At 46.1% G+C, this 19,857-nt stretch overlaps 1 protein-coding gene across 1 annotated transcript in view; it reads right to left on the bottom strand.

Moving 5' to 3' along the window:
- Positions 1-19,857, bottom strand: part of ZC3H3 (zinc finger CCCH-type containing 3) — a 127,290-nt gene that overhangs the window by 57,477 nt on the left and 49,956 nt on the right. Inside the window, exon 4 of the mRNA XM_077781788.1 lies at positions 19,047-19,197. Within this exon, the coding sequence (XP_077637914.1) occupies positions 19,047-19,197 (151 nt within the window). The remainder of the gene's footprint in view (positions 1-19,046; positions 19,198-19,857) is intronic.

Below are 19,857 nucleotides of genomic sequence, written 5' to 3'. Positions count from 1 at the left end.
AGAAGGAAGTTGCCTTTCCCAGTGGGATGGTGCTCATCAGTCAAGCTTTGGGGGGGTCACTGCTTTTGGGGCCATCACCCAGCAATGAAAATCAGGCAGCAGGAGAAGCGTGGATTGGGAATTCAAGAGCGGGTTTGGAAATATCTCTCTGGCAGACTGAAAGTGGGAATGGGAGCTCTTTGATCCACCAGCAGCTCCAGGTATCCCAGAGTTCATGCAAGATCAAGTTGTCTCCAGGTTTGTAGGAGAGTCCTACCACCTGCCCAGGGTTAATTTTTGATGTGAAATCATAAAGACCTGGAATGGTTTGGGTTGGAAGAGACCTTAAAGATCATCTCATTCCAGCCTCTCTGCCATGGGCAGGGACATCTTCCACCAGACCAGGTTGTTCTAAGCTTCATCCAACCTGACCCTGGACACTTAAAGGGATGGGGCAGCCAAAGTTTCTCTGGACAAATCTCAAATTCCTCTGGATGACCCAATGCCCCAAGACAGGAGGTGCCATGACCAACAACAGCAATGCCCAGAGGTTTTCAGGAGAGATCACGAAATATTTGAGGCTGGAAGTCTGGCCCAATGCCCTGCTCAAGCAGGGACATCCAGAACCAGTTGCCAATCACCAGGTCTAGATGATCACTTTAAACTGGCAGAGGGAAAAATGAGATGGGATATTGGGAAGGAATTGTTCCCTGTGAGGGTGGTGAGGTCCTGAAATGGGATTCCCAGAGAAGCTGTGGCTGTCCCATCCTTGGAAGTGTCCAAGGGCCAGTTCGACAGGGCTTGGAGCAACCTGGGATAATGGGAGGTGTCCCTGCCCATGGCAGGGAATGGAACTCAATGATCTTGGAAGGCCCTTCCCACCCAAACCCTTATGGTTTTCAAATACCTTAAGGGGGAAGATTTCCCACCAAAGCTTGAGAGGTTCTGGGGTTCCCCAGTATCTTGGTGGGACTGGGACTGGTGGGACTTGGTGCTCCATCACCTTGGATGCAGCTGGATACCAGCTCACATTTGCACACCCCGATGCCAGGTGGGCACCACAATGCCCATGGAGCATCTCCGTGGATGTCACCGTCTGCAGGAGGACACAGCATGACCATGTTCAGGAGGTTCCCTTTGGCAGGTGGCCACCAGGAACCACAGAAATGACTCCAAACCTGTTGTCCTGCTTTCAGAAAGAAGCGAAACAGCTCTGCTCCTCCCCAGCCTGTGACTCAACCATTAGAAATCCTTCCCTGCATCCATAATTTGCCTCGGGAGCCATAAGGAAGAGCAATACATGACACTGAGAGTGATTATTAATAATGGTGAGGAGTCGTTGAGATAACAGCTCATGATAAGTGGGAAGCGTTTTTATGGTCCTTGAATATTGAGCAGGATTTAAAAAATAATTAAAAATAAAAGAGCAGGAGAAATCCAACCCATACATACAGGGCAGAATGGAAATTCTGAAGATCATGGTGTTACAGCCACCCCAGTGGCCAGGGATTAAATCACCGGACGAGAATAAACAGAATAAAAAGGCTGCAGTGTGTCCTGACAGGTGAAAAGGGACCTTTGGGGAGGACAGGAGCAATTCTTGCCAGCTGCAGAAATCCAATCTGAGGCAAACACCGTCCGGAGCTCCCATCGTAAATACTCAATCAACAAGGACAAACGAGTCTGCATCTCCACTGCAATAAAAGGAACTTGTCCCTGAAGAAGAAAAGGCCCCAGGAAGACCTCAGAGCCCTTCCAGTGCCTAAAGGGGCTCCAGGAGAGCTGAAGAAGGACTTCGGGCAAGGGATGGAGGGACAGGACACAGGGAATGGCTTCCCACTGCCAGAAGGCAGGGACAGATGAGGTATTGAGAATAAATCCTTCACTGTGAGGATGCCAAAGCCCTGGCACAGGTTGCCCAGAGAAGCTGTGGTTGCCCAATCCCTGCAAGTGTTCAAGACCAGGTTGGGTGGGGCTTGGAGAAACCTGGGATAGTGGAAGGGAATCTCTGCCTATGGGGAGGGGCTCGGAAGAAGATGGTCTTTAAAAGTCCTTTCCAACCCATATCACCTCATGGTTCTATGATTTTTCCAAAGCAATTAAAATTCCCAAAGTGGTTGAAGTGTAAACAGAGACCCCAAGGAGATCTGGGGAAGCCTTCACCTGATTTGTGCCAGTCTCCCACGGAAACTCTGCCCTGCTCCAAAACTCCCAGTGCTTTCCATGAGCTGCGATGCCACCCAATTATCCCAGCTTTGCACTCAAATTAAGTCCTCAAATACCATCAGGGAATACTTTTAAGTAGGACTTCAGAAAGTCCTTATTAATCTTAGCATTAAAATAATACACATTCATCTCCAGCAATAGGTGAGCCAGCAACCTGATGAATACATTACCCTAAGGTTTTGCATTAAAAAGGATAAATTCCTTGAATTTAGCTGACAAAAACCCACTCACACAAAGGGATTCCAGGTCACCTTCACCACGACATCCTACTGCAACCAATTGGTGAGATTAGCTCTGAACCACTGTGGGAGAAGGGGCTGATGAATTTGAATTATGCAGGCAGACTAAAAACTATTGATTACTGTAAAGTTGGTTTACTACCACCCTTAAACCTGGCCTAAAAGCGGTATTTAAACCAGTGTTTAATTATGTAAGTTGTCTCCACAGCACTGGCGTTTTCAGCTCTTCCTTTTCCAATTTGAAGCCTCATCCAGCTTCTTTCTGGTCACATCATTAGTTATTTTTGGGGGAAACCACCACGGGTTAAGTGCTGCACAATGCATAACATGAAGAACATCTTGGCCCCGAGATCCAGCATCGTAACTCACCCTTGGTTCCAGGTCCTTGGCCAAATCCCCTGCTCCACAGGCAACGTGCTTTAAATCACATTTTAACATTGATCCAATTAACGCAGCTCTTGCTAAACCAGACAATTTCTGGGTGTCCTCCTGAGCACTGCGTGTTCTTGGTTGGGTTTAAAAGTGGTCAAGAAGTTGAGGTTGATGCCAACTCTTCTCTCTTTTCATCTTGATGGCACCTGAAACCACTTGAAGGTGGTTCCTTCCCCAATAATTAACCCCCAAAAGTGACAATTCTCAAGTGTGGGGATGCTCCCCTAGGTATGATTTGTTTTATTTCTTTCAAATCCCATCAGAATATCCTGGATCTGCCCGTGTCCCACTCTCCATGTCCCCAGGACAAACTGGGTTGGAGAAGGAGCTTGTCCTGATTTTCACGATCCTGACCTCACGTCCTTCTAGTGAGGAGATGCCAGGAGGAGCATGGCAAGGAGCTCACATTCCAAAGGGCTCAACAGGAGACAGTGGGGATGGAAAGGTCCAACAATGGGGAAGGAAAACTCCTGAAATGGGCTCATCTATGGATGGGCAACATCCCAAGCCCACAGTCCAACCACCCTGAGCTCTGGTGGCACCACCAGCATTTTCCCAAAGCTTATTCAACCCCATCCCTACGTGGATGAGTTCCAACACCTCCTCACAGTGCTGAAGCCACACTCTGTGAGTTGTCCGAGCTGGTTCAGTGGGAAGTTTTGCCATGGGAATGCCTATCCCAGATGACCCCAAGTGACCACAGCTAACAAGACCTTTCCACCGTTGGAATTTCACCCATCTCCCTCTCCCGACACCTCTGATCCTGCTTCTCACGACTCGTGTAAACAGATCCTTGGAGCTCAAGCAACATCCAACCACCCACCGGTAGGAGAAGCTGCTTTGAGCAGGATGAACCAGCTCCATTTATCCCAGCTGTCATTCCATCTCTGAAAAAAATCAGAGGAAGAGACCTCAATGTCTCAAAATGAAAAAAAATCCCCACGTACAAAATCCTTTGAAAGCAGCTCCAAATTAAGAGCTCCATCGAGGCTGTCAAGCCCCCACGAGCTGAGTTCTACAGCACCTTCCCTGGGAAGAGGGAGCTCAGCCCATTTATTTGGATGATGAAAGCAAAGGGATCTAAAAATTGCACTCCTTCGCTAATGAGCAGCCGAAGGGATCCGTAAGCATAATTCCAGAGGCTGGTAATATTTTATATAATCGGCAAGTGGTTTAAATTGAAAAGCCCCAACTGAATCAATATTTACTGCATTGAAACGAAATGAATAGTAATAAGTCACTAAGCTCCCTGTCCTGTTTCATAAAATAAAAAATTATAAAAATGAGCACAGGCGCGGAGCGACCATCGCATCAACTTTTACGGCACTCGGGGAGTTGTAACCGACTGTTCTCATCAAATCCAAACTGTAAAAAACCTGCCTGAGGAAGCCTCACTTCAGCAGCGCTGACGGGAAAAAAAAAAAGAGAGAGGGGAAAAATAAGAGGCGAGAGTTTCACCAACGCAGGCAAAAAGGCTCCCAAAGCTGCGCTCCCCGGGCAGGCAGAGCGTTCTTGGATGCTCCACAAAGTGCTTTCTGCTGGATTCCACACAGAGGATTTGCCAAGATGCCCTCTCAGGTGGATCCCAGCCCCCAGAGGATTTTGCCACAGCTCTGGATGTGGCCAATGCAAACCCCTCAATCACGTTTGCTAGTTGGTTGGTGTCTCCTGTGCACAGGTGGGAATGATGCTGATCCATGAGGAGCTGCCCACCCTGGGACCGAAAAGCAGGTCCAGGGTAGGATTCATCCTGCCTAATTCCCTGTCCATCCACAAACCCATGGATGACACAGGATTAATGTCAGGGATTACAAACAGGGACAGCGTATCCAGTCAATCCTGTTGGATTGAAACAGATTGCCTGGAGAGGGTGTGGACTTCCCCACCCCTGGAAGTGTCCAAGGCCAGGCTGGACAGGGCTTGGAGCAACCTGGGATAGGAGAAGGTGTCCCTGCCCTCGGCATGAGGTGAAACTGGTATTAAATCTCCTTTCCAACAAAAATCATTCCATCAGGATTCTAATCCCACATCTTCCCATGTTGTATAAGGAAGTCCTTTTTATTTCCTCCTTATTCATCAGCTTTTTATTTTTTAAAAATCCAGGCGTTCAGAAAAACAGACATTGAGGAGCTGGAGCATGTCCAGAGATGGGAATGGAGCTGGGGAAGAGTCTGGAGCACCAGGAGCAGCTGAGGGAGCTGAGGATAAAAAAAAGGGGACCTTTTGGTTCTCCACAACTCCCTGACAGGAGGGTGCAGCCAGGTGGGGTTTGGGATCCGTTCCCAGGGAACAAAGAACAGGACACAAGGAAATGGCCTCAAAGCTGTGCCAGGAGAGGTTGCTCATGATGGACATCAAGACGAATTTTTTCATGGAAAGGGTTATCAAGCCGTGGCACAGCTGCCCCCAGCAGGGGTGGAATCACCATTCCTGGAGGGATTTAAAAGCCGTGTGGATGTGGCACTTGGGGACGTGGTTTAGTGATAACACTGGCAGTGCTGAAGGAATGGTTTGACTCAATGAGGGCTTACCCAGCCTCAATGATTCCATGATTCCACACCTTGATTTGAGTTGAAACTGTGTTATTTTAGATGCAGAAGAGCCCAGAAATTTATTTGAGGGAGAGAACAGAAAAACATTCCTTCTGTCTCCCACAACTCCCACAAAGTTCCTTCCTGTGACACAAACAACGTTCCCCCTTTGCCCTGTTTTATCCCTGCACTTAAAAGGAATTGAAAGCAGCAGAGACATCACCTTCAACACTCCCTGATCCTCCTTATTGAGCCACAAAACCTTTTCCCAAACAAAATATCCTGAACTGGAATAGCTTTGGGGTTTCCCTGGAGATTCACCCCTCATTGCCTACGTTTACATCCTCCTTTCCACACCAGAGGGTGGCAAGAACGCAGACCTGGATTCACTACTAACAGTTCCAGAAGCAATTATTAAATCTCCACTAATTTGGGGGAAGATTAAAGGAAATTATCTGCAATCAAAACGTTATTTCAGCTCAGAAGGCCATTCCTGCTCACGGACAGGTGGCCGCGGGATCCGTGCCAACGTCAGGAATCCCTCTGCTCTTTTTTTCCCACTTTCCCAGCTTTAACAGCTGTGACCTCTCAGACCTCCCCGTATCCTCCTGCAAATCCTCCTTCCAGGCGAGCCCGGAGGGCAGCAGGAGCTGCAGATGCTGCGGAGCCCGGCTGGCACCTGGGGATGGATGGATGGATGGGCCGGGAACAGGGAAGCTGCCGGATGCAGATGGTCGGCTTTGCCGGTGCCAAGGGCGGCGGCGAATCCGGCCTCATGCTGAAATCCACACAGAGGTGCCAGGATCCAGCCTGGGAAGAGCCAAGGAGAGGCTGGATGGTCCTGCATCATCCACACATTCCCTAATGGAATAAAACCAAGGTTTGGAAGGGAACAGAATGGCTTCATCCCAAAGGAAGCTCCGTCAGACAGAGAATTTGGGTGTAAAAAGAGGAAATCTCAGTGCTCCGCTGGGGACAGACCAGACCTGGTAGGAGGGATATCAGTCGGTATTAACGAGCTAATTCCAATTATTTCCAAGGCAGCAGAAGGAAATAAACACCCAGGGACTGAGAAAGCTGATTACACAATCCCAGAATAATTTGAGTTGGAAGGGACCTTAAAGATCATGTCATTCCAACCCCCTGCCATGGACAAGAAACCTTCCAGTTGCTCTTCCAAACATTATGTAGGTTTTGGACATGAATATATAATTATTTAGGATTTTTTTCTCCATGTTTAGTACAACAGACACTTAAACTCAACTAGAAATTTCATTAGCTCAGCCCAAGGGTGAAATTTGACCTATGGGAGAGGTGTACAAATTCCTTCCTTCCTTTACTTCCCTCCATTGCATGAAGCCCTTTCCAGCTCCTGGAAAACGGATCCTGCTGCCCAGTGAAGTTCTCAGAGATCTTATTTAGGACCCCTCTGCATTTGCCAATCCAGGAGTCTTCTCCAGCTTTTTTTATATTTTTTTATACCTTTTTGTGGGGGGCGATGTTCCCATGCAGGCCAGGAGTTGGATTTGATGATCTTTCCAGAAATCAGGATACTCCCTGATTTCCCCCACCAGGATGAAACAGATGGATCCATCCTTCGGCCTGAAAGAAGCCTAAATGTTTACTTAGCCTGGACAGAATTAATCAGTGGAAAACGATGCTCCAGCACTTGCCAAATGACCTTTTTTGCCCCCAAAAACCGGATTGCTCATTCCTGAGCTCCGAGACCTGCCCGGGCACAGCCCGGAGCTCAGCCCAGATGCTGGCACCAGTTGGACTCGGCTCAGAGCAGCAGCTCACAGAAAAGTTTAAAGGAATTTATCCCAATTTTATCGGGATCAGAAGTAATTCAGGGAATTTGTGCCTTGTGGAGCTGCCATTCAGCCACGCTCTGCTTCCCTCTTCCTCCTTTTTTGGGTGCTTTTTCTTTTAAATCCCAACTTTCACACTGGAATTGGCACAGGAGAACGTTGGGGTTTGACCTACTAAAAGCTTGGAGAAGTTACGACCGTTTGTAGGAAAAACCATCTGGGAAAAGGGTGGAAAAAAAAGCAGCTCTGCCATTACTAATCTCTTATTAGAGTAGATATTTAGGAATTAAATACATTCCTCACTCCCACAGCTGTCACTGTCAGGTGAAAAAACAGTGAGTGTGTAAATATCCAGCACTGGAAAATAGATTCTAAATGGGATGTTGTTAGGAGGGATAATTAGCATTAGAAAAAAAACACATCCAAAGGTTCCAAACCACTTCAAAATGAGTTTTGAATCCAGCATGTGGCAAATTTGGAAAATTTTATCCACGGGGAGGTTTCATCTGGCTAAGCTACTCCACTGTTGTTGAAGCCTGGGTTAGAAAAGTTGAATAATATCCCACAAAATTTATCTTATTTAAAATTACAGCAGGAGTTTAGGGAATTTGGATGGAGAAGAGGAAGAGCTGAACTTAGAACTTCATGGTCCCATGAGAGATTTTATTTTATTGATTCCTGGGCAGGAATAAATGGATGCCCTGGGACAGAGGGAGCAGCACCAAGAGGGTTACAGGGTTTTAGAGACTGGCTCCAAATCCCAACAGAACCACGCTGAGTCCCTGGGGGACTTTGAACAAGATGGATCCCAAGATTGGAAGAGGAAGGATCAATCCTCTGCTTCCTTCCCAGGGCATCTGCCCTGGCTGCCCAGAGCCCATCCCAAGCCCTGCACACTAATTCACAAAAAAACAGGATTACAGCTGTAATTAACATTTTTTTATGGAATTGTGAAATGGTTTGGGTGGGAAGGGACCTTAAAGACCATCCAGTTCTACTTTCCACTCCCTGCAATGGGCAGGGACACCTTCCACTACTCCAGGTTGTTCCAAACTCCATCCAACCTGGCCTTGGACACTTCCAGGGATCCAGGGGCAGTCACAGCTTCTCTGGGAATTCCATCCCAGCCCTTCACCATCCTCACAAGGAGGAATTCCTTCCCAAGATCCCATCTATCCCTGACCTCTGGCAGTGGGAAACCATTCCATGTCTCTCTCCATCCCTTGTCCAAATTCCCTCTCCAGCTCTACTGGAGCCCCTTCAGGCATTGGAAGGGGCTCTGAGGTCTCCTTGGAGTCTTCTCCAGGCTGGACATTCCCAGCTCTCCCAGCCTGGCTTCAGAGCACTCAAGAGAATTTTTTACTTTTTCCACCATAGGATGAGCAGGACCATCTCCAATCTGGTGTCCCAGCACCTGGAGATGGCACCCAACATTGGAGAAAACCTCTTGAGTTCCCTGAGCCTACATTTTTATCTCTCCCACCTGAGTTCCTGCAGCAGATGATCCATCCCCGACCCAAAGCTGCTGATCCACAGCTGCAAACTCCAAACTTTTAATCCCTCTAAAGCTCCTCGCTAAGGATGTTCCGCTTTTCTCTGACAGCTGCTGGACTTGGAAAACACGGAAAGGCCTCACAAAAGCAGAGGAAATGAAATCCTGGCTAATGAAAACTGCTCCTGAGCAAATCCTCCTTGAGCCACCCCTGCAGGTGCTCTCAACCTACTAGAAACACTGAGGAAAACATATTAACCCAAAATTCCATGGGAGGGAATGGTGGGAGCTGCCAGGCAGGAAGATGTTGTCCAGGATCTCATTGAGGAGTGGCAGCACCACGAGTGGCACCTCTGCCCTGTGACACAACAGAGGTGATGACCTCCAGCATGGTTTTAGTCCCTATGGGATCTTTCCACTTGGTTTGTCCAGACCTGGGGGCTGGGAATGCTTGTGGAGCACCTTGTTGGAACTGGGACATGGTTCCTCATCCCAAAACACCCACGAGCCCCCTGCACCTCTCCAAACAAGCATTTCCTGGAATGCAGAGTCTCCTTCTTTTAATCTCACTTATCATCTCAGTTCATCTTTTTCCATAGGATCCTTTGGTTGCAAACTCCAACAGGACTCCAGAATCTCCTTGTTCCTGACCCACAGCATCCCAAAAAGCAGTGGGGACCCTTCAGAGTAGATCTAGAGAGACAACCTGGTGCTGAGGATCTGAAATTCACACTGCACATCAAACCCATTCCAACAAAACCACATCCCTTGCTTTGCTCCCGCCTGGCCTTGACAATCCAAAGTCCACCAGAAGCTGCTGAATAACCTCGGGAATGGTTTTATCTACCAAGGGTCGAGTTTGAACCTCCAAAACTGATCCGTGAAGCCCAACAACTGCAGATGTCTCACTCAGGAGACCAGTTCTGAAAGTCTGTCCTGATCCAGGTGAAAATCCCACTGAGGATGACACCAATTCCAGTTGGGAACGGTGGCACCGCGTTCTCCGACAGTGGTTTTGCACCATAAATTTGGTTTGGGATGCGGGGAAATGAGACAGAAGGAAGACACTCCAATTACATTATCCAAGCTATGGACTGGATGACTTCCAGATGATTTCTTCCAACTTGGGAATCTTAAAAGGAATTTTTTCCAAAAAAAAAAAGAGTAAAACTGGAATGGGCTGCCAGGGATGCGGTGGAATCAAGGAACAGCTGGACGTGTCACTCTGTTCTCTGGTCTGGGTGACAAGGTGGAGGAGATCAGCTGAAGGTTGGACTTGATGATCTTGAAGGTCTTTTCCAACCTCAGTGATCCTGGGATTTTGTGATCTCATGCCAAAGGGTGCAGCAAATCCAAATCCAACATCTCACGTGGCAGGAAGTCGGTGCCATGCTGGGGGCTCTCAATGGATTGAGTTGGAAAAACCTTTTCAGGTCATCAAATTCAACACAGCTCCAGCATGGGATGAAGCTGCAAGATTTCCCAGGAAGAAAAAAACCTGGTTTAAGGAATGCTGGGCTCCGCAGCAAGGATGCTCCAGGCTCCAGGGAAGAGCTGATCCAAGATCCACACACCATCCTGCCGAGTAAATAACCCCTCACCGTCCCCGGGATCGGATGTGGCAGTTTTCTTTTTAATGGAATCCATTCGAAACGCGACGACTCCATTAACCAAAATTAAAAAAGGAAAATCCCATTATTCCTAAGGATGTTCATGTGCATTTAGAGCTGGTCATTAACCCCTAAGTCCTGCTTTTATTTTGGTTTCATTACTTCCTCCGAAGTGGAGCTCGATTACTGCGGCTGACCCAGGAGGAGGGAATGGGAGCGCTTCTCCCGCAGTGCCAGCAGCCTGGAATTCATGGAAAAGTGGGAAAAATCCAATCTCCCAGCATAAGGTCACCCAGGAACTGGATAAACTGGGCAAACTGGGAGGACTGGGGAGTAGGAGTGGTGGAGTCCCTAATTCCGCTGGAAGCTGCACAACTTGGATTTGCTGCTGAGTTTGGTGGGTAGGAAAGCAACTGGCTGGGAGGGACGTTTGGGAGAAGGACAAGGGGAAAAAAGAGGGATAAAAATGAAAAGTGGAGCAAGAAGGAAAAAAGAAAATAGGAAAAAAAGAAATTAAGGAAAATATGAAAAAATTATTTAAAGGGGAGGAAGGAAATTAGGGGGAAAATGGGAAAAATGAGAAAAGGGGAAAATGGGAAAAGGAAAAAGGAAAAAAGGAGGAGGGGGGAAAAGGGAAAATTGAGAAAAGGGGGAAATGGGAAAAGGAGAAAGAGAAAGAAAAAAAAGGAGGAAAAGGGAAAAATGAGAAAAGGGGAAAATGGGAAAACAAGAAAGAGAAAGGAAAAAAAGGAGGAAAGGGGAAAAAAGGAAAATGGGAAAAGGGGAAAAGGGGGGAGGAAAAAAGGAAAAAAGGAAAAAGGAAAGAGGAAAAAGAAAAAGAAAAAGGGGAAAAAGGAAAATGAAAAAGAAAAACAAGAAGGAAAGGGGAAAAAGGAGGGAAGGAGATAAAATGGGAAAAGAGAAATAATTAAAAGGAAAAAGTTAAAATAGGGAAATAAAGGAAAAAAAAGGAAATAAAAAACAGGGTGAAGGCAAAAGAATAATGAAAAAAAATAAAAAGGATGAAAAAGAAAAAAATAGGAAAAAGAAAATAAGAAATAAAGGGGAAAAGGTAAAAAAGGATGGAATGGGAAAAAAAGAAAAACAGAAAGAGAAAACAGGGAAAAGAAAAAAGAAATAAAGCAAAGGAGAAAAAACAAAGGAAAAAGGAAAAAAGGGAAAGAAGGGCAGGAGATAAAAGGAGTAAAGAAAAAAGGGAAAATGGGAAAAAAGGAAAAAGGAGAAAAGGAAAGGGGGGAAAAGTAAAATAAAAAAGGCAAGAAAGTGAAAAAGGAAGAAGACATCAAAAAGGGAAAAAAAAAGTTAAAAAGTAAAAGGGGGAAAAATCTAGTAAAAGAAAAGAAAAAAAGAAGCAAAGTCAAAAGAAATTAAAAACATGAAACAGAAAAGGGGAAGAGGAAGAAGAAAAAGAAAATAACAAGAAGAAGAGAAAGAGAAAAAAGGTAAAAGAAAAATGGGGAAGAAGAAACAGAAGTAAGAAGTAAGAAATAAGAAATAAAAAGCAAAGGAAGACAGAAGAGAGGAGTGACTTTTCCCCAGTCACTTCTCTCTTGGGAGGGAGGGGAGCACCAGGAACAGGGAGGATTAATCCCCAGCTTTGCCCCAAAGAGGTGCCATTGTCTTTTAAAGCCTCTAAACCAGACCAGAACAGAAACTGGATTATGCTGGGCCAGATGTCAGGGCTGCTCCGAAACAATCCGGGTTGTGCATCTCATCCCAGCCTCATTAAAGGGATTAAAAGTACTTCCTATAGAAACAAAAAATATGGATTTCCAAATGGGAGTTACTGTTGCCTCCTGCCTGTAACGACTCCAATCCCAGCAGATGAATTTCACTTTAATGAGATGTCATTTTGGAGAATGGTTTAACATCCCTTCAAAAAAAAAATCCGAAGCCTAAAACCTCGTCAAACCACGTCGGGATTATTAAAAGAAAATTTACCACACAGACAAAATAAAATCAAACAAAATAGGAGCCGCCAATTCGCAGAATCCATGACACGGCCGTTTTTAAATGTGATGGAAAAGGCTTTCCAAGTTATCTGCTTAACCACAGGCTTTCTGTTTACTTCTCACTTTCATGTCAAATGAATTTGGGAAGAAAAAAACTGACAGGAACTTTAAGGCCATTCGTCACATTCTGACTCTGTTCACAGATTAACGCGGCAAAAGCCGGGAAGGCGGAGGGAGGATTTTATCATCTTGATAAAAGGAAATTAACTCCCGGTGTCCCAACCTCTGCCCTCTGCTCACAATTCCCTCATCTCCATTCGGGAATATCCCAGAGCAATCAGTACCAGGAGGTAAAATCCCACCGGAGCATCATCCCAATTAAATAAACAACATAAAAAGCTGTGCTTGAAACACCCCAAAACTGGGAGATTGAACCACTGGCACTGCTTAATGCAGCATCTGGCTCAAAACATCCTTCCAGTTTGTACTCCAAACTGGTTTTGGGAGGTTGGGAACCCACCTCTTGGAGCCTAGAAGGACTGGAGGAAAAAATAAATGGATTGAGGAAAAAAGACAGCATTTGCTGAGATCTTTAAAATGCCCATCCCTGTCTGCTCACAATATATGGGAACGTCGATTAAAGCCTCTCCTGTTGGAGCGCTCGGCAATTTTCTGCCGTGGAAGCCGACGTTAACAGTTTTCCCTGTTTTCTCTGTAACTTTTGAGATGACACCCCAGAAAATGTGGATTTGCTCCATCCACTGTGAATTACAGCCCCACACTCTGCTCTCTGTTCTCAGCTCCAACCGCTGACCTTCCGGGACCATGAACAAAGAATCCCGCAACATTTTGGGTTGAAACGGGCATTAAAAACCATCGAGTTCCAACCACGGACAGGGAGAACTTCCACTGTCCCACGTCGCTCCAAGCCCCGTCCAAGCTGGCCGGGAATACTTCCAGGGATGGGGTAGTTACAACTTTCCCGGGCAACCTGTGCCAGGGTCTCACCACCACCCCAACCCAACTTTGGGTTGCACAACGACCAGCAAATATATTCCAAAGGCTTCCCAACAGTTGCCAGAAGTGTTGTGTGACCCCATGCCGTTTCCTGAATGGATGGACTTCTTAGGGGCCCTCACAGTGCAACCAAAAAGCTCAGAAGTGATGGAATTTGTCCGGTTTAACCCATTACTGTCCATCAGTGGGATTATGGTGGACAACTCGGTGCAGACCCTGATTGCCCCAGTCTCCAACACAACAAGAGGAAGATGGAAAGGGTGAGAAAGCTTCCCTGGAATTCCCAAGGATACGTTCTCCTCCCCCAAAAGAGAGAGGAGTTATTGAATTTTAGCATTCATTTCATCCACCGTAAGTCAACCACACCATTCTGTGGGAATGAGTCACAGGAACTGGAATGCATCCAATGGGAAACATGGGACTCTATTCCGTAACCAAGATTCCCGTTCTCACCGGATTCCCACGGATTTAGGGAGAAAGGGTTAATTACACACTAACAGCACACCAGGACTGGCACCTGTGGCTCCACCCACTATGGAATAACATGGAAAACAATCTACCACAGCAGGAAAGCCAAGTGCCCTTCCCCACCACACAATCCCTCTGTCTCAAGGCAGTGAAATAATTTCTGCAGGGAAACTTGTAACAGCACCCAAGGAATGCCAGAAAAATGGAAAGGAAAATTGGGAAGGGATGATAGGGGCTGCATGAAATGGACCCATCCCATGGAAGTGTTCAAGGCCAGGCTGGATGGGCATTGGAAAAACCTGGTCTAGTGGAAGGCATGGCAGGGGGGTTGGACCAGAAACCCTTCCAAGGTCCCTTCTAAGCCAAACCATTACGTGATTCTCTGAACCGGATCATGAGTTGGGTCAGCCCGTTGGCAATTGGTGCTTAAAGATGTTAAGGGAGCAAAAGAAAATTGGAAACCCAAAACCACCCACTCTGAAGGAAAGGAAGGGATGGGACAAGGAGGTTGGTGTGTCCAAGTGACCTGGAACACAATATCCCAACCTCCTGCAGAGGATGACTGGGAGGGATGGTGGTTCCTCCTCCTCTTGGATGCTCAGCTGTATCTCCCCTTTCCCAGAGAAGTGGGAAATGTGGCTGAGCCCCACTTGAAACCCTGCATCACCCACTTCATCTTTCAGCTCAAATCCCTAAAGGCTTCAGATCTTTGAAACCTGGGGGAGAAATCCTTGTAATCACCATATCACAGAATCATTTAGGCTGGAAAAGACCATCAAGTCCAAACTTTGAGCAATCACCACCTTGTCAACCAGATCAGAGCGCTGACTGCCACATCCAGTCATTTCTTGAACACCCCCAGGGATGGTGACAACTGTTTCCATCTTAATCTGTTCAAAGCACTCCAGGCCACAGAACAGAACAAAAGAGAAGAAAATAAAAGGAAAAAAGAAAACTAAACTCAACTACATGAGCGAATCCTCCACTGACGAGTTCCTTTCTCCTGAGCTGGCATTTCTCTGACAAATGTTGGATTATCTTGTTCTTTACTTATTTATAGTGCTGGAGGGGTAGGATTCTCCCTCAAGAGGCACTGCAAAGTTTTCAGGAAGAAACATCAGAGTTTCCCCAGCAGTGCCAGACACAAATCATTATTTGCAGACAGGTGACTTTTGTTTTGCACACTTGCAGCAGGATTTGAGAAGAAAACTCTTCAAAGTGGGTCAGTGTTTCATTCCCCCACTGGGGGGTCTGTAAGCTCAACTCAGAGGGTTCTCTGTTCCCAGAAATGTGTCTTAAAAGTGATTCTGTCTCTCCAGCAGGAAACTGGAGTCTTCTGAAGGAGTTTATAGAATCCTAGAATATTCCGAGTTGGAAGGGACACACAAGGATTGTCTAGTCCAACTCCTGGTCCTGCACAGGACACCTCAAAAACCCCGCCCTGTGCCTGAGAGTGTTGTCCAAATACTCCTTGAGCTCTGAGAGCTTTGGGACCACGACCACTTCCCTGGGGATCCAGCTTCTCTGGGAAACCTGTGCTAGGGCCTCGCCACCCACACAGGGAAGAACTTCTTCCTGATATGCAATCTAACACTTAATGGGTTAAACTTATTTTCAGTGGGAAGCTATTCCCCCTTGTCCTGTCACTCCTTGCAAAAATTCCCTCTCCATCTTTCCTGTCAGGCCCTTCAGGCACTGGAAGGCTGCACTGAGCTCACCCTGAAGCTTCTCTTCTCCAGCATGAACATTCCCAATTGTCTCAGCGTTTCCTTGTAGGAAAGGTGCTCCAACCCTCTGATCATCAACCCCAGAAGTCTTCTGCTGCCTCTGTGCAAGGTCTGTGACATGAGGGAATCCCATTTTTTTTGGTGGCCACATCCAGTGGACCATGGAAAGAGGTTGGATGCAGGAGAAGCATCGCTGCCAATTCTCAGTATGACACTTCATCCATCCCAACTCCTCCATGGCAAATCCCTCATTTCTTTCCCAGCAGAGGGAGGCTGCGAGGAGAGAGGACATCTCCCTCCAGGATTTTTAATGGATGACCAACCTCAATGTCACCAGGAGCAACCAAAAATTTAAGGCCAGCAAATCACAGCCCTTGTGAGCTGCGCTCCCAGCAAAGCCGCGGGAGATAAGGGGGAGGAGTGAAAAGGAGAATCAATAAATCTCAACCTCATTCACAATGATCTGGAGCTCTTATTAAGTAAATTAATTTAAGTTAATTTAACTCGATCATGACTCCCGATCACAGTGATTTAGTGAGGGGGAAATTGCATTAGGAAAGGCCACACTCACCAGATAGAAGAACGGAAGAAAATTAGATCCACTTAGCAATGTGAATTAATATGGAAATAGCAGGTGTAAATTTCACCTTATCAAGAGAGTGAAAATTATCTTCATAAATTTGGAGAAATAGGTCCCGAGTTGCTTATAAATCTATTTAAAACAAAAATATTACAAAAAGTGGAGTAAAATTAATTTAAAATATACTCCCACCTATCGCCTCGAAGAAAAGCCAGCAGCAGGGCCCAGTTTTATCCAACCCAGCAAGAAGGGGAGGATGGAATTCATTCCCAAGGGACTGACATCATGTACCTCCAGCAACGCTCCCTGTCACTCATTTCCCAAAGCCACATCCCTCTTCATCTTAGTCTGGTGATCTGAGGATTTATTGGCAAAAAGGGCGACATCCTGGATGTCCCAGCAAAATAAAACCCTGGCACATTACTTCCAGATACCCAAAAACCTGGATTTTGTGGAAGAAATTGCTCCTTAGTGCCAGTTGGGAGTCAGTTTGGGAGTAGCACTGGAGGGCAGCACCACCAGTTGACATCCCACTGCTGGCTTAATGGGAAGAGGATATTAAAAATATCAAATTATTATAAAAACATTATAATTATTGAAATTAAAAATAGAAATATTAAAAATCATTAACTACTCAGTATGAAAAATAAAACTGAGGTGACCAAAGGGGTGTCCCACCATCACCAGAGCTTCTTCTTGCTTTGGGAAGAGCAAAGAAAATCAGGAAAAAAGCAGATCGTGGTGTGTTGTTTGTGACAGATTCAAGCTGATGATAGGAACGATGGAGAAAAAAATCCTGTAAAAACTCCAGGAGAAGCATTTGCCACGTGCTTCCTCCAGACAGGCCGGATGATTGATCACCCCCAACAAAGGTAATTGGGAGATGGAGATTTATGGCTTCTTTAAAACATAATTGTTTTAATTTGCTGATGGCATTTTATCAAGATTTGTCTGAAGCGGCTGTAAGATCTAAACTACACCGATTTAATGAAGTCAGAGATTAATGCAGAGAAAATGATCCTACAAGTGGGAGCTCTCAGCCAATCGCGGCAGAACGAGGTCGTTCCTTGGAAAATCACCACTGGGTTCAGCAAGAGCCACCACACAGATCCCAGATGTTCCAGCTCTGAATTCCATGCCCGAAGCTTATCCCTGCCTTGATTCTCAGCATGGATCCTCCATCCAGATGTGGAGTAACAAGGTGTGAGGGAAGAAGCTGAGTCCAACATCTGGAGGATGAGCTGTTTATTAATTAACGCTCAAAGTCACAGAATCATTTGAATTGGGAGGAACCTTCAAGATCATCTTGTTTCAACCTTCTGCCATGGGCAGGGACACTTCCCAATATCCCAGGTTGCTCCAAGCCCAAATCCAACCTGGCTCTGGACACTTCCAGGGTGGTAAGGCCCTGGCACAGGTTTCCCAGAGAAGCTGTGGCTGCCTCATCCCTAGAAGTGTCCAAGGCCAGGTTGGAGCAACCTGGGATAGTGGAAGGTGCCCCTGCCCATGGCAGAAGGTTGAAACAAGATGATCTTGAAGGTTCCTCCCAATTCAAATGATTCTGTGACTCTGAGCCTTAATTAATAGAAAACAGCTCATCCCCTGCAGGGGGATGGAACTCAAGGATCTTAAACGTCCCTTGCTAGCCAAACATCCTGTGATTCCAAGAAAATGCAGGATTGTGGAGCAGGCAGAAAATTACACAGTTTGTTTCTGGAAAGGGAAATGGAGAAATTTGGACCCAAGGATGTGCAAATGGAAGTGGCAACCCAGAAAAAAACCTGGGGATCTCAGGGATGATGCCCAGGTGGGAAAATACCACAGGCAAGAGTAGAATGTGAAGACAAAGGAGGAGGTGGTGCAGGTAAGGTTGACCATGAGCCCAAAAGGATCCCAGCTTCCACACTGGAAGAAGAACTTTGAGACCAGTAGAGTACAGGGGATGAGGAGTTTTTCAACCAAGAGCTTGGAAAACAGACAAAATAATTGACTCAACCTTTTTTACCCATCTCTCCGCTTATCCCATACTTTGCTTCATCACCCTGAATTCTTCCAAAACCAATCCTCCCTTCAGATACCGATTTGGGAATCGCAAACTTCACTTTTAAAGGGAAATATCAGGCAAAGTCAGGCTTTAAAAACAATCACCACGATTTTTGTCCCTCCACAGCTGAACTATAAAAGCCACCAATCCTCAGGGCATTGATGGGGAATGACTTTTGGAGGAAACCACCTGGAGCAGGGAGAACAAAGCTGGAGAAGAGCAGAGCAGGCTCTCTTTGCCCAAAATACTGCCCGTGACTCCTGGCATTTCAGTGGAAGGACAAGCTATTCCTGAACTAAAACCAAACGAAATCTGTATTTTTACCAAACCCATCACTTTGAATCGCATCTTATTCTACAGAAGCAATTATTTTAACGATCTTCCTGCTTTACACAAGCTCCGGGTCTCATCTTGACCTCTGAGATGCTCCCTGGAAACATCTCCACCTCCATGGATTTAGGAATATTCCAATATAAGTTTATGGCGCCTTCAGTGCCTCCCTTCTCTAGGCAGTGACAAAATATTTCCGGATGTTTCACCCATCTAGATAATTGGGAAAAAACAAGTTTGGGATAGCACCTACATCCTAGGGGAAGTTTGGAGCATTCAACATGCTCCCCTGCATCACCAACATCCACACTTTTATTCATCCTCTTTTCAGCTTATTTAACTGCTCCATGGAAACAATTCATTCCAAGAGGGAATACATAAGAAGCAAAAGGCGTAAGCTGTTGGCACTAGCTCAGGATAACACAATTCCAAATATGATTTTACACTTTAAGTCAATAAACTCAGAGTAAACCAAACAAAGAGAGAAATTAAACAGTGAAGATGCAACAGAAAAACACGGAGCCAACGTGGGAGTTCCCGTGGCTCCTACATCCCAACCAACTGCATTCCAGGGATGGAAGAATTACCTGGATGTCACAGGGCGCCTGGTCTTCCAGGTGGGAATGGGGCCGGTGAAGGATGATAAGGCTGGAGACACCACATTCTTCTTCACGATCCTGTAGCGCGTCTTTATCACTTTGTTGGCTGGAGGGCTCCTTACCAAGTGGAAGTTGGATCCTAAGAGAAAAAAACATGGAAAAACAGGCCTGAAATTCAGGTGTGGATGGGCACAGGAGGGATCTCACTGACACTATGACAGAATCATGGAATTTTTAAGGTTGGAAAAGACCTTTAAGATCATCAAGTTCAATGGCTGTTGGTCCCACAACCAACTTAAGTCCTACATCCAACATTTCAGCACCTGAAAAAAGGGGTGAAGTTTCAGTAACAGAAAGGTCTTGATGTGCTTGGGACTGGCTTCACCACCCCACCAGCAAAACACTACCACAGGAATCACAGATTCACCAACAACACCTTGATCCCAACATCCACACTGGAAATAAATGTATGCCTTTAATCCTTGGCATTTTCATCATATCCTTCATCCCCTGAAGTGTTGAAGTCCAGGTTGGACAAGACTTGTAGCAACTTGGGATAATGGAAGGTCTGTTCCACAGACAGGGAATTGGATGAGCTTTAAGCTCCCTTCCAAACCCTACCCATTCCTGGATTCTCTGTGTTGCAGGATGATCTACATCCCAGGTTATTCTGCAGAATGTTTCATGCAATTAACAGTTCTACGTTTGACTGTGGTTTTCCTCCACAAGCCGTATTTTTTTTTTTTCCCCCAAGCTTTCAGGAATGCACCTAATTGGCCGACTTTTATAACATACAGCT

The sequence above is a fragment of the Lonchura striata genome, chromosome 1, assembly GCF_046129695.1.
Source record: "Lonchura striata isolate bLonStr1 chromosome 1, bLonStr1.mat, whole genome shotgun sequence".
NCBI classification, from domain to species: domain Eukaryota; kingdom Metazoa; phylum Chordata; class Aves; order Passeriformes; family Estrildidae; genus Lonchura; species Lonchura striata.
The sequence above is the reverse complement of the archived record's forward strand: the minus strand, read 5'-3'. Positions and strand labels throughout refer to the sequence as shown.